This window comes from Sminthopsis crassicaudata, chromosome 3 (assembly GCF_048593235.1).
Source record: "Sminthopsis crassicaudata isolate SCR6 chromosome 3, ASM4859323v1, whole genome shotgun sequence".
NCBI classification, from domain to species: domain Eukaryota; kingdom Metazoa; phylum Chordata; class Mammalia; order Dasyuromorphia; family Dasyuridae; genus Sminthopsis; species Sminthopsis crassicaudata.
In genome coordinates this window covers 260,415,983-260,431,862 of record NC_133619.1, presented here as the reverse complement: position 1 = coordinate 260,431,862, position 15,880 = coordinate 260,415,983, and the positions used below count along the sequence as shown (strand labels likewise).

Here is a 15,880-nt window from a genome sequence, read left to right as displayed (position 1 = left end):
GTATATAGAACATGTCACTTAACCTTCTGAAACTCAGGTTCCTCATCTAAAAGATAAGGTAATTGGACTAGATGAATTGTAATGTCCTTTCCAACTATAACTCCATGGTACTATGATTCTATGTACAATATACAAAAATACAGGGGATATACTAACTCTTAGTGAAAAATAAGAAGTGTGCATAATTTCAAGGCATATTTTAATGTTTTAACTAACAGTTCTTTTGGTAAAAATCACTCCATGAAAAGGGAAAAAAAAGTCTTACATTACTGCTAAAACAATCTTTTTACATTAGAAATATTCAGAATTTTATTAAATTTTGGGTTTGATTTTCTTATAGGTCCTTTCACATTTTAAATTTATCTTACAAGAGCTAAAAACATCATTGCTTTTGACAGTATTCTTTTTTATTTTTTATGAGGTGCATTCATTAAGTCAGATAAGAAATATGTCCCTTTGTTTCGATTAATTTTTTTAAAGCATATGAAATAATTTAATTACCCAAAGAGTGAATTGATAATTGCTTTCCCACAATCTCAAATGTGGACTCATACAATAAGATAAATAAATGTGTATACACAAATAGTAAGACAAAACCATTTTCATGCTAAATGTAGTTCCTCCACATATCCTATAATTAGAGGTGTGCTCTGAACAAGCTGAGACTGGTCCTTGTCGAGCAATGATCTCCCGTTGGTACTTTGATGTGACTGAAAGGAAGTGCGCACCGTTTTTTTACGGCGGATGTGGTGGAAACCGAAACAACTTTGGCACTGAGGAATACTGCATGGCAGTCTGTGGCAACATCAGTAAGTGGATCCTTCCTCAAGCATGTGGCCATCTCTCTTTCTTGCCACTGACTCTGCTCTCTGCAACAAATTTATTTTTCTGATTCCTGCGAAGTCTGTTGCTCCCACTAACAAACACATCTGTCAGCTTTTGTAATTGCCCACTCTATGCAATATTTTTAATCATTAGCACTTATTTATTTCCTTTTCTAATAAAGTATGACGGTGATTATATTCTTTAAAAGCTGTTGCAGATAGACATCTTTGACCTGAAAAGAAATATCTTGAGATCATGATACTTTTCCCCCTTCAAGTTTTCATTCTGTATCTCTCCTTTCATTCTCAGCCAAACTCATAAAAAACCTGCTTATACTTATATTGTTATTATCTTTAAAATCTTAGAATTTATCATTCATTTATTCTCTGTATATTTACATATGAGTCCAATATTGTTTCATTCTTTCACCTAGCACAGTGTCTAATACATAGTAGGAATTTAATAAATGTTTGTTGATTGATTAACAGAAGCAATTTGACCAGGCAAGTATAAGTTTTTTGTTTTGTTTGGTTTTGTTTTTTACATTGAATAGATTTATATGGAGTTCATCTTCTTTGTGTTCTCTTACTCAAAATCTGAAAGGTAAAAATCTATCAGCCCTGGCATATATACCTCTAAGAACTTTGAAACTGAATTTTAGAAACTGAGATAAGTGCATGGGGTAATATTAGGCCTATTAGTTGTTCTTACGCTTGAAGAATTAAAGAATCTCAGAATTAGATGGAACCTCAAAATTGATCAAGTCCAACCCATACCTGGATTATAATCACTTCCAGAACATCCATCTACAATTTCCCTTACCAGACATCTGGAACAGTCTTTTTCTTTATTCTTGTGAGTTACCATTTCCTTACTGGTATATCTGCAGAAGTGTGTCGTTATTAATCACCTTCTCTGTAGAAATAAGCAGAACAGTGGGAAGATGTAGTTGTAAAAAACAATCATATCTTCCTATCCAGTAAAACATATAATGTTAAAATTTTTCATTTGTAAAGACTTGTAAAAGAACACAGCTTTTTAGTCACTTCCTTTAGGGATAGAATAATATGCATACTTTGTGTAAAGTTTAAATAGCTTTATCTGAAAAATAATATATCAGCTAGTTAATCTCTTATAGTTCTATTCTGGAATTTTCTAATTCGATCATTTGAATTGCTAATTCAAAGTTCCTTCACTTTCAAACAATGGAATTAAGTAAACTAAATAGTTTAACAGAAAACAGGGCTTTTTAAATTTTTTCCACTCTTGCAACCCCTTTTCAACTAAGACATTTTTATATGATTCCAGGTATATTGGTATATAAGATATGTGTACCTATCAAACATTTACTGATAATAAATCATAATTTCATGACTCTCACATTCAATTATAATTTCCCAGATGGAGTCTTGAACCACAGTTTAAGAAGCTGGGCTATAAAACACAGTGCGTAATTTCATTGACTGTGTGACTAAAACAAAGAATTTTTGCTGATGATCATATAAGTAGTTCTAACCATCACAACAGAGTTTTCTGTCATATTTCCAATAATTTGTTCTTTTGGATAGAAGGAAATTTGTCTTCATGAATTTTTTATTATTTACTTGTTGCAAGATAAAAAATTTGTGTCTTCTCTGTCTGTCTGAATTGTTTTTCATTTGATCCTAAGACTTTAAAATATAAGCATCTTCTTTCATCCTTTTTTCTACATTCACTCTTTTTATTCAACCTAGATTAATAGGCATCAAAAAAACTACTATTTGCTTAATATGTGGCAAAATGAGTCCTTTGGAATTCTGAGTACTATATTAAATAATAATTCTTGAAAGATGCAGGTATCACTAGTGTTATGAATGTTATTGGATGTTTATATCCAAAGATGCAGTACAGATGAATTTTTTGATGACTGATATAGGTAAAAATTAAGGAAAATAATCATAGACCAACCATATGAGGTCCCACTTTTTAAATGAGACCCACTAATCTAGAGCTATATGTAAAGGAATAAAATAAAAAAACATTGGCAGCTCTCATCAGTATGAAATTAAGTAGATGAGATAATGATTTCTGATGTTCTGATTTTTGTTGTGTTATCTGATTTATTACCTATTATCTTTTTTTACTCAGTATGGAACCCATAAATATGTTCTTCCCTTTCAAGAATCATGATCATGAAGAATGTTTTTTCTCATTTTACTCTTTGGTATTTCTTCTTTGCTGAATTTTTGTGTCTCTTTTGCCATTTGACCAATTCTGTTTTTTAAACTCTTACTTTCCTGAGTTTTTTTTGTTCCTTCTTTACCAATCTGTTAATTTTCTTGCATTACTCATTTCTTTTCTCCATAGTTCCTCTTCTCTTTCTTCAACTCTTCAAGAATTCTTGTAGGGCTGGTATCCAAATATCATATCTTTTAGAACTGTTCATGATGTTACTGTCTTCTGAAATTGTGTCTTGTTCTTCCCTACCACTGTAGTAGCTTTTTATGATTAAGTTTTTTTTTTTTTTAATTCTTTGGTCATTTTTCCAGCCTATTTCTTGATTTTGAATTTAATGTTAAAACTAGATTTTGCTTCCTGAAGTGAGGGAGGCTCTGTCCCCAAACTTCAGACTTTGCCATATTGCTGTTTGCAAAGCTAGTTCTGGGTTCTTCCAAAGTGGTGACAGGGGAAGAGGTGTGATCACTACTCTCCTGATCTGTAGTGCAGCTTGTACCCAGAAAGGCCCAGCCACAAGTGCTAGTTCTTCCTTTGTCCCTGAAACTGTGATCCTGGTTCTCCTGCAGCTGCAAGCACTAACGCTCCTCTCAGCCTTGGAACTGTGACTGGGATCAACCCCATTTCTGTGGTGGCTAACCACAAGCGCTCCTCTGTGCCTTGGAACTATGACCCAGAACTATAGAAACATATAATCTCTTATGACAGTGATAAGAGAGAAAAAAGCATTGGGATATCACTAAAAAGCACATATTTGAATAATACATAACTTATTTTGTATTTCTTTTGGAGTTTTGAAGAAATGTTTCTTTAAAAAATCACATCTTCTTAGAAAATTGTTCTTCATTACAAGGTCATTATAGGAGCTCTATTTTGTAAACTTATTTTGTAAACTTTTTTGGTTTAATTGCTAAAGTACCAAGGTTTCGAGAAACCAAGAGAAGCAGAACCCCTGTGCTTGAAGAAAGGTAAGTCTGAGTTCAAATGTGACTTCAGACATTTAACTAGCAGTGTGAACTTGGACAAATCATTCCACCTCTCTCTGATTCAATTTCTCCAACTATAAAATGGGGATAATAATAGCACTCACCTTTTTGTGAGAAACAAGTGAGTTCATTTTTGTTAGGCACTTAGCACAGTGCTTGGCACACAGTAAGCATTATTTAAATGCTAGTTATTATTATAGAACTAGAGGCATATTGAATTGGAAGTAGAAGGAGGGCCAAGCCATCTTAATTTTTCTTGTATGTCTTAAGTTACCAACACTTTTTGCCTCTTTAATATCTTTTTAATTGATTTAGCATTTCAGTTACCACAGCATCTATTCCAAATTTTCCATCCCTTTGAGAGCTTTCATTAGCACCCATTTCCTCCTACTTTCTTCTTTGCCTTATACTCCACTGAAAATATTAACCCTTCTTCCCTACTCACCTCTCAAAACTCTTGAGGTTTTTTTCCTTGCTGTTTTTCCTTTTACCTTTGCGTCACGTGAAGAGGTGACCCTTTACCTTGCCAAGGCTGACCTCCCTATTTGAAGTTTAATGCTGATAATGGTTTGATATCTATGGTTCCTTTCAGCATAATATAGTTTCCTTAATTTATACTTTTTTTATTTTGTGAATATTTGTTTTTGCTTTTTCTGACAGCATGGTTTCAATTCCTGCTTTTGGATTCACTTGATGCATGGTGAATTATTTTTTCATCCCCTCAGTTTTATCCTGTCTTGCTTTTTAAATCTGTTTCTTATAAGCAACAGATTTGGTTGTTTTGTTTTCTTATACAATCTATCACTCTTTTTAAATTATTATTAAATTATATCTGATCCAGCAAACTTCTTCAGCCTGAAGCCCATATGTTTGTACCACTGGAAAGAGGGGATAGTGGAGCTAGTGTATGGCACTGGGTTTTGTTATTGGCCCATGTGTTGGGCCCTTGAGTTTGCCTCACTGCCAGTAGGGTCTAAGGTGATTGAAGAGAAGGAAGGAGCAAACTCATCAAAATTTTCAATTCGTGGGAATTTTTAAGCTTTCCTTTGCATTTTGATTTCCTATATTCTAAAGACACTTGACGTTGCTTTCTCTGTAGTGCATAATTTTTGTTTTGGAGAGGATTGAGAAGTTATGTCTAGGGCTCCATTTTGGTGAGTCATGTCATCCAAAAATCTAATAAAGCATATTTGAATTTAAGATGGTAGCTACAACATCCATATTTCTCTCTTCTGCATATTTTAATGTTCTATTATCATTCTTATAGTTATGTATTGAATTTTTGTTCAAGAAAATAATATACCAACATTTAATTTTTCTTTATAAAGCAAATAAAACAAATGTCAAAATATTTCAAATTGCCCAACTTTTTATAAGATGTTCACTTCTCAATTTTGCCAGTATATCTCTAGTTAGGATTAAAAATGAAACCCAAAAGTGGGAATTATAAAGAGGAAAAGGGCTTCATCAACTATCTAGACCTTGAAAGAGAATCTTACCCCAATGTACCTAATAAGTCGCCATCAAAGCTCTTGCCTAAAAATCTCCAGTGTCTTTCTCCCTCTCTCTCCAAATTCTCTTCTCCTAAATGCCCCATTTCTGTGGATGGTATCATCATAGTCTTTCTACTCACACCAGTTGAGAGCCTTGGGGTTTTTTAATTCTTGTTACTCTCTTACCTTCTATAGTCAAATTATTGCCAAATCTTAATTCCAACTCTGCCCTTAAGCTCTTATATTTATTCTTTTTCCTTTTGCACTTCAGTAATCCCAGATTTAGAATACTGTTACTTCTTTGCCAGAATTATGTACTTCAAGGTGCCACTCTTCTCTATTTTGCATACCAATTTCTGTAATCTTTTAGTGTTTTACTCTCATCAGGCTACTCATCTGTTCAGAAACTGAACCTGCCTACTATCAGTCTATATAACTTTTTGCCCCTATACTCCTCTCCTTCCCTCCCTCTTCTCTGACTCTCCTTTCTCCCTTCTCTCTCCCTCTCTCTTTTTTTTCTCTTTTTTCTCTCTCTGCCTGTCTGTCTCCCTCTCTGTCTCTTCTTTCTCTGTGTGTGTCCCCCCCCATCTCTCCTCCTCTCTTTCCCCCTTTCTCTCTGTTTCTCTCTCTCCCTCTCTCTGTCTTTCTCTGTATTTCTCTGTTTCCTCCTTTTTCTCTCCCTCTCTGTCTCCCCTCCTCTCTCTCTCTTTGTCTGTTTCTCTCTGTGTCTCTGTCTCTCTCTCCATATATATTTGTAATACACACACACTCACACACCCTATCACTTTGACTATGACAGCTCTAGGAATTCACATGTTCCTTCAGGGTTAGAAAACTACCCAGACGCTGGATCCTCTTTCTCAGAATAGGCATCCTCCCAATATACAAACTTTTCCCAGAATAAATCACAAGTTGTTCTGTCACCACAGACTCTTACCTCCTCCACTATCTTTTTATCAGTTCCCCATCTCTACCCTTTAGAGGTAGATGTTCCTCTTTTACTCTCCTGATCCTAGGCTTTCCTTCTGCTTCTGTACCACCTTCTCCATATTCTCTCCCTCCCCATCCTAATTTGTCTATAGTTGGCAAAATCTTCACTCTTTCACTATTTAACCCTAGAGCCCTTTTAATTTTAACTATAGAATTTTCCTGCATTATTCAAATTATGTTTCCTGTATTTTTGAAGATCTTTTCCCTGACCATTAGCAATCTTTGTTATTTTGGAAAGTATTCAATTTAACCAGAGCTTTTCTTGGAATTTGAAGCATATGGGGTATTTTTTTTTCTTTTTGTCTGTCTTCAGGGCAGCATTTTGTGGGTTTTCTTAATTAGAATTTTATCTAAATTCAGAAGTTCTGATTAGTTTTCTTATTGTTGTTTTCTATTTCATGGTGTTTAGTTTTCTTTTTAAATGTTTCATGTATTTTTGGGCAACACTGTGATCCTTTTTTTTTTTTTTTTTTTTCCTTCCTTCTGAGGCTGGGGTTAAGTGACTTGCCCAGGGTCATGCAGCTAGGAAGTGCTAAGTGTCTGAGTCTGATTTGAACTCAGGTCCTCCTGAGTGATAGTGGCTCTATCCTCTGGGCCACCTAGCTGCCCCAACCCTGTGATTTTTAAGTTATCTCTGTGCATCTTTTCTAAAAGGTTAGTTCCTTTGACTTGTACATAAGTTAGGTATTCATTTAATATTGATATCATTGGTTTCTCCTTTAACAAATTTTCATCAATTTAACCATTTTTTTGTGTTTAAATCAAATATGTTCATCTTTCACTCCTTTAGAGATTTTCTTCATTATAGATTTAATTTTTCTAAGTTTTCTAACTTAAATATAAAAATATTATTCTAATAATATAAATATAAATAAAAATATATAATTCTGCATTGAGCTTGCTCTTCTGCTTTGAGAAATCTGGTTTCTTTTTATTTCTGAGTTCTTATTTTGTGAGTTTTATTTCTATTTTGAATTCTTCTGTAATTTCTTATAGTTCTTCTATGATCTCTTAGGGATCCAATCTGTTCCATTTTCTCTACACTTTCTTCCTTTTTTTACCTGGTTGGATTCAATTTTACACATAATAGTAAATGGCATTCTTGAATATGGTATACAAGAAGCTGCTGGCTGACACAGTGGGTAAAGCGATGAGCCCAGACTTAGGAAGAAGAGTTCAAATTTGGCCATAAACCATAAGCAGTGCAACCTTGGGCAAGTCACTTAACCACTGTCTACTTCAGTTTCCTTAATTATAAAATGGGGATAATAACAGCATTTATTTCTCAGGCTCATAAAGCACTTAGCATAGTGCTTGGCATGTAAAAGGCTAAAGTTCTCTTCCACGTCCCCAAAGCAGTTATTTTAGGCATCCTGGAATGTACTTACAAAGCAAATTCCTTTCACTACCTATCTATTGATAAGATTAAAAATCTATTAGGTTTTTATAAAGCATTTTTGTTATTACGAAGATGTGTTTAATGATTGAAATTTTTAGTAATTTTTTCTTAGCCTGAGAATGTCAAGGCATTTTAAAGAAATACAATCTAGAATTTCCTTTTACTTTGGGGAAATAAGTTCATTTAGCATCATGTAATATTTGAGGTTTGGGTGTTTCTACAAATATAGGAAGTGTAATTATAGGTACTAAGGATGTTTAATTTTGAGTTAAAAGTAAATATAATGAATCATGTGATAACTATAAACTTTATATTGTTTGACATAATTGTTTGATGTCCTATTATAATGATAGGGTTCCAATTTGGAGTCACAGGCTGTGTGATCCTAAAATATCCATAGAAATATATAGGCAAAATAGACTCTATTTTTCCCCTATTAAGTGTGTCAGGCAGATTTTTGTTTGAATGAATTTTTGACTTGCTGTAGGGATCTTGGGTCAGTTTCTTTCTCTTGCTAGTTAAGGTGAGACCATCCCACCAGTTTGTAGCCCAAACAACAAATTTCCCCCTACCCAGAAATAGTAAACAACCCCAAAGACTTTTCTACTGTATCCAATTAGTTATGTCCCTTCCCATAAATCTGTCTGAAACAACCTTTTCTCAACTAACCTATTTTTTTAAAAGGTATATAATCTTGCCACCTAATCCTCAACTTGAAGTATGTCTCTGAGTGTCAATTTTCTACAATATCTCAAACTGAGGTATTTGTTTTCATCCAAACAACTATGAAGCCAAATAAAATACATATGGATTTGAAAAATCTTTTTGCCTGTCTTGTGTGTCCTTCATAATCAATTAGGATTGTTCTTTATGTGTATTTTCCCTTTAAATTATATTAAACATTATTATAATGCAATTGTAAATGTATTCATTTCAAAAAATATTCTTTATCCTAATACTAACAAGGGGTGAAATAATTTTTACTGTAAAATAATGTGTTACTGTGTCAGTGATGTGACATAACTTTTAAACAGCCTTACAATGGTGGTCAATTTATCATGTAGGTTTCTGTGTTAAAATCAAACATTGTTTTTTTATTTCTCCTCCTGCAAATTTCCTTTCCTTTTGCCTTTCAGTCCCCACTACAGCAGCCAGCACCCCTGACGCTGTTGACAAATATCTAGAGACACCTGGTGATGAGAACGAGCACGCCCATTTCCAGAAAGCCAAGGAGAGACTGGAAGCCAAGCACCGTGAAAGAATGTCTCAGGTAACCTAGATTTATTTTTCTGTTTGCAAAATCATAAAAACTAGTAATAAACTGCGTTTGCGAAAGATTTTCAATAGTGATTTTTTAACAAAACCTCCTCTGGGAGTCTAGTATTTCTCTCCAGACCACCAGTGATCTTAAGCTTTAAAAGTTAGTTTTATCCCATGAATATGGCACATAATCTCATTTTTGTTCCATCATCCAAATTCATCATGTATGCTTATATTACTAAGGAAGCTAGGTAGCACAGTGGCTAAGAGGTTGGACATGAAATAATGAAGATTTAAGTTCTTGTATGGCCTCAGACATTTTCTGGCTGTGTGCAAGGCTTTTGATTTCTGCCTTATTTGTCTCATTTGTAAAATGGACATAATAATAGTGTATACTTCCTAGAGTCATTCAGAAAATAAAACAAGATAATATTTGTAAAGTACTCTGTAAATCTAAAAGTACCATATTATATATGCTAGCTGTTATCAATTATTATTACTATTATTTACTCCCACCAAGGAAATGCTCAATTTTATTGGCTAAAAGTGGTATGACATAGGAATAGTGTAAGGATCTATTGGATGTGTATTAAATATTATGACTTTTTCAGAGAAAATACATACATATGCATGTGTGTCTATTTTAAATATGTGTATATATTTTTTCCATGCAATGCCCAGAAGTGACATGTTGTTCAGCATGAAAAGCTGGAACTAGAACCAGAAACTAGAAGGGCCTGAATTCAAGTCCTGTCTCTGGCACATAGTGTGTGAGGACTGTCAGTCACTTAATCTTTCAATGCTTGGGCAAGTCTCTTAAGACTGTAAACGGCAATGGTGCAGTGGATAGAGCACCAGCCCTGCAATCAGGAGGACCTGAGTTCAAATGTGGTCTCAGACACTTAACACTTCTGTGTGAGTCTAAGCAAGTCACTTAATTCCAATTGCCTCTGCAAAAATCAAAAACAAACAAACAAACAAAACCTGTAAGCTCAGAAAAAGTCCTGACATACTCAGACATACATATATGCATGTAGATGCAGGCAAATGTGCATTGTGTGTATGTGTGTGTGTGTGTGTGTGTGTGTGTGTATAATATGTATGTGTTTGTGTGAATTTGCAATGCACAGAAGAAAACTGGGGTTGGGATTAGGAAGTGCTGAATTCATCTCCTTCCTATGACCAAAACAGGTTGTATGACTAGGACAGATTACTTAATTTTTCCAGGCTTTAGGTGATTCTTTAAAACTATAAACTGTCTAAAAAGTACTGACCTGCATTAGTAGTATACACAAATACACAAAGCTGGGTGATAGAGTCTTAATGGGAGTTCTAGACTTAGAGTTAAGAAAACAAAACCTGAATTCAGATCTAGTAGTGAACCTGGGAAGTCATTTAGTCTTTGCCCTGCTCAGTTTCCTTATATGTAAAATAAGAATGATTATAGTACCTCCTCTCAAGGTTGTTGTAAGGATAAAATAAAGTAACATTTGTAAATCACTTTGTAAGCCTTAATTAATTATGTAAATGTTAGCCATTATGTATATATTTATATTCAACTTATAAATTAATTTTAGAAATATCACATAAATATGTGGGTATACATGTATATATATTTATACTGACATAGACATATGTGTGGACACTAAATACTTCCCACACCCATTATTTAAATCTTACTTTATTTCAGTAATAATAGTTTTGCAGTTTTCTTTGACCAAGTTATAGGTATTTCCATCTGTATTGATCACCCAGAATTCAATTTTTAGGAAGTTTTTTTGTAACTGTTGTTATTGTGTATACTGTTGGTTTTTTATGATGTTTTCTTAATCCTGTTCACTAGTAAATGAGAAGACAAAATATTTTTTAATAATTTCATAGTCTGCAATCTTGATGAACTTATTTTTTATCTCCATTAATTTTTACATTATTATGCTATCTTAGCTTCTTCATTTCCAATGTTAATTATAGTATGACTCAATCTGTATTTGGGGGAAAAAAAAAAAAAAAAAAAAAAGACCTCGGGAGATATATAATGCAAATCCTTTCCAGGAACTTATGTCCAAGGAAACACAATGAGGAAGGCTCAAAGTTACATAAAGCCAAGAATTTAACCATGGTCATCTCAAGTTAACAAGCATTTATTAAGGGCCTATTTTTGCCAGGAACAGTGTTAAACACTGGGAATCATCTGACTCCAAATCTAATATTCTTTTGATTATAATGTTGATCCAAGTATGAAGAGTTAGGATTTGGTTCAGTAGATGACATAAGGTTTTTGAAAGTTTTTAATCAGGGAATTATTATTATATATACTTTGTATCAGGGATTTCTAACTTGAGGTCTGTAAACTTTTTAAAAATTTAGATATTCATATTTTACTATAATTGTTTTTGTTTGTAATCTTAATGTTTTTATCTTATGCATTTAAAAATAATCTAAGAAGGGATTCATAGACATCGCCAGACTGCAAAAGGAGAAGAAGAATTTAGAACCAAATGAGATAGAAAGCATTACAGGATATAAAATGAATAACTGTGGTTATGTTAAAATAAAAAGGGTATTCAACTAACATTAGAAGAAAAGCAGAAAAGTGGGAAAAATTGTTACAATAAGTTTCTCTGACAGAGGATTCACTTCTCAAATATGTAGAGAACTGAGTCAAATTTATAAGAATAGTCATTCCCCAGTTGATAGGTAAGCAATATAAAACGAGTAGTTCTCAGATGAAGAAATCAAGGCTATCTAAAATCACTTTAAAAAAAAAAAAAAAAAAAAGCTCTAAATCACTATTGAGTAATAACTCCGAGATACTACTTCATACCTATCACATTTGCTATATGACAGAAAAAAAAAAAAGGCAAATGTGTGGGAAAATGGGGACACAATTGCAATGTTGGTGAAGTTATAAACTGGTCCATCCAGTCTCAAGATTAATTTGGAACTATGTCCAAAGGGCTATAAAACTGTGTATCCTCTGACCCAACAATAGACCCAACAATACTACTACCCTAGTTTTAAGAAATTAAAGATGATGAAGACTGGTTGTCAGCATCACTTAATTAAAAGAGAACAAGGTGAACAAGGACTGGGAAATAACCTTTGGAATAATCTCAGATAACTTTTAAGAGGACATTTGGTAGACCAGTGATAGTTAAAGTAGAGATTTTGAAACATGAATTAGTGGAAAACAAGAAGAAGTGTGAATTATTTGAAGAAGTAGGGTGATTATTTTTTTAAAAATGAAAAAGTACTTTTAGTGAATAACAAAAATCTTTTCAGAAATTTCACAAAAGTCTAGTATTATATATTGGATATTATGCTGTATTTGGAATAAAGAAGACTTGACTTTAAATTTAATTTTTTATATTTATTTGCTTATAACAATAAGTTAACTTCTGTGCCTCAGTTTCCCAAACTGTAAAATTGAAATAATAATTGTAGTATTACAGTGTTAATATGAGGTTCAAATAAAATAATTCATATGTCTCAACTGTAGAAAATATACATTATCATTATTATCAGATATAAGAAACCTTTAACAGATAAAGAAACTGAGACTCAGGTTAAGAGATAATAGAGTTTAAAAGTTGAGTATAAAAGTGAAAAGAAATCCAGTGGAAAAATTAGCCTCTAAAAGGAGAAAGGATGTTTCTTTGAGTTAATAGGAAAGAAAGAAAAGATTGATAATAATAAACATGGGAGATCGAGGTTCAGACACATTGATTCTACCAAAATTCCGAGGCCAGAGTCATCTCCAGTATAGGGGAAAAGCTTGGGAACTTGAATGGAAAGAGTTTGTAACAGTCATATTCAATAGGAAACTATCAAAAGGTAACTAAAAAGATTGCCAAGTAGAACCTACTGAAATTAGTTACTTTTCATTTTTGTGGTAAGCCAAGTTAAAGGTTTCCCTTCTGAACTATATCATCTCCATATATACTTAGTATGTACCTAATTATTTACATGTTGTCTACCCCATCAAAATTTAAGTTCCTTGTCAAGATCTGGTTGGTTTTTTTTTTGGTATCCCCCACCTCTTAGCATGGTGCCTGGTGTATAATAAGTGCTTAATAAATGATCTTGATTGATCACTTGGTTCAACTTAATTAAGAATTTTGATATCAAAATTAAATAATTTCAACTATAGTTTTAAACATTCATTGGAGAAAATCAATGCTTTTCATAAAATACTCTGAACCTCTAATTGCTCATTATCTTTTGTCTGACTTTTTAATAACTTAACATTCACAGTTAAAGCATTGTTAATGGGTTACCTATAGTGAAACTAAAGAGAATTTAGAAATAACTCAAAAGTAGGACAAAATTAACTTTGTAACCTAAATGTAATAGAATTTGTTGTCTACTTGAACATAGCACTCTTTTAGAGGAACAATTCAAAATATAAGAAAAATATCGGTTGTGCAGATTCTATTTTAATGGGGAAATGAATTATTCTTAATTCAAAAATTACTTATTTAAAAATGCAGGTTATGAGAGAATGGGAAGAGGCAGAACATCAAGCTAAGAACTTGCCCAAAGCTGATAAGAAAGCGGTTATCCAGGTAACTACACATAAGTTAAACAATGAATCGTGTCACAACAAAAAGGTAATTATTGATGATTCTAGTTTAGTTATATTATAAAAGCTGGATGGTATTGGTAAATTTTGTCTTATATTGTTTGAAATTATCATTTATTACCTTTTATTTTTCATGCTGCCATCATTTTCACCATTTTACCCTGTGTATTCCCAGTCCATATTGGAAGCATCTGTGCTCTAGCCCATCCATGTTTTTAGCCATATGCATTTTTAAGAAGATATTCCCTCTTGTACTAATGAACTAGAATTAAATTCTATTGACAGAAAAAAAAATAAGATGTTTTTAAAACACTTGATTACTATTTAGTGTCATTTAGGGGTTTTTGTTTGGTTTTGAAGAAACATATCCCCGGTTAAGGTTAATCAGATGAACCTAATTCTCAAAGATAAATCAATAAAATATTAAGTCAATATATAAATGATAGTTTTTAGGAGACTGAGAAAAGAAAAAATACTTAATAGTGTATGTGAACCTTTGGAAAAGAGTTTTAATTATTTAGTGATAAAATTGCTGCACATGTTCCCTTACTGTCTTTTGTCATTGACAAATGTTTGTTCACTCTGCAAGCATTTCCAGGAAAAAGTGGAATCATTAGAACAAGAAGCTGCAAATGAGAGGCAACAATTGGTAGAGACACACATGGCCAGAGTGGAAGCTATGCTTAATGACCGCCGTCGTATGGCTCTGGAGAACTACATCACAGCCCTCCAGGCAGTTCCTCCACGGGTATGGCTAGGTTACTTCTCATTTTATTTTTTACTTTAAAAAGAAAAAAGAGGGAAAAGGACAGTTGTTCTGAACATCTCTGTTTCCAGGTAATACCTGGAAACCTTAGAAAGGATTTAGATGCCCATCTAGCTCAGAAGCTCCCCAGAGCTGGGGGAATTGTTATTCTGGGGTTCACAGAGAGAAGTGAGTCCTAGAATCTTGGCAATAGCTCCCTTGAGAGACAGTGGTGGTGTAATGGAAAGAATCTTGGATTGGGAATCACAGGACAAAGCAGATTCTCAGGACAAGTCAGTAGCACTGGGGGTGGTTAATCTCTCAGGCAAAACAGCTCTTCCTACGAGAGGTAATCTATCTCTTCAGAATGTCAATTATTGCTGTTTAGTTGTATGCAGCTGTTTGTAACCCCTTCTGGGGTTTTACTTGCTTAAGTTGCTAAAGTGATTTCCATCTTTAGCTTACCTGACAGATGAGGAAACTGAGTCAAAAAGAGTTCTGTGACTTGCCCAGGGTCACATGGCTAATAAGGGGATGAGGCTGGATTGGATCTCAGGTTTTCCTAATTCCGGCTTGACCACTTAGTTGGAAGATGTGTAGGGACTTCCCAATTTCACTCTTTAGGCCCAAAAGTATGGTTTTTCCTCTCCAGAAAAGCTTTCCAGGAAAGGAAGTGGGTATTGAACCATCCTGAAGCTGCTCTTTTCCTCGGAGGAAAGTTTTCTGCTCTTTTATTTATCTGGCCTCCTTCCATATAAATCTATTTACTCTTCTGTAAGAGTGATATCAAAACATTTAGTTCTAATGTCTTACCCAGGAATATTATGAGAATAGGGTCTGTAGACCTCTTTTAATCAATCAAAATCCATGTGAGAGAAACCAGATCACAGTTTCTACATGCATTTTGTATAAAAGAAGCTATCTTAGAAACCAAGAAGAGATTCTAAACATCTGGATTCAAGAAGTTGAACCAAACTTCATACAAAGAGATTACTGAACTACAGTGGAAAAAGGGGAGACCTTGTCTCTACAGACATTCAAAAAAGGACTCAGACTGAGAGAAATCCCAAGAAAAGGCCAATTGTTCACCAACTTCCTCTCCCAATGCCAATGTATCTAGTAGATGATGTAATTTCTTATTTTGTTATTAAAATGTTTCCAGTAAAATGAATTTTTCCTTAACCACAGAGAGGCTAGTAATAAACTAGGGATAGATAAAAATGTAAGGTTGCAAAGGGAAACCAACCTCTAGCTAGGAATTAGAAATATTTTCAAATTCTGGATCTGTAGTGATGATGACTGAAACCTTGGGGCTTTTTGTTATCTTGGACGAGGGTCCTCTCTACTGTTGCCCCATGTTCACAAATAAGGAAATACAAAGCTCAA

The 15,880-nt window shown here is 33.6% G+C and overlaps 1 protein-coding gene across 5 annotated transcripts in view; it reads left to right on the top strand.

Annotated features, from left to right (window-relative positions):
- APP (amyloid beta precursor protein) overlaps nt 1-15,880 on the top strand; it is a 175,530-nt gene that overhangs the window by 115,844 nt on the left and 43,806 nt on the right. For 3 of the 5 annotated variants that reach the window (XR_012488001.1, XM_074300601.1, XM_074300600.1), the window contains exons 7-10: nt 642-809; nt 9,044-9,177; nt 13,658-13,732; nt 14,339-14,497. Coding sequence is in view for 4 of the 5 variants with exons in the window: in XM_074300601.1 (XP_074156702.1) it covers nt 642-809; nt 9,044-9,177; nt 13,658-13,732; nt 14,339-14,497 (536 nt within the window). In the remaining variant the exon portion in view is untranslated. The remainder of the gene's footprint in view (nt 1-641; nt 810-9,043; nt 9,178-13,657; nt 13,733-14,338; nt 14,498-15,880) is intronic. The other 2 variants (XM_074300602.1, XM_074300603.1) reach the window with 1 other exon arrangement.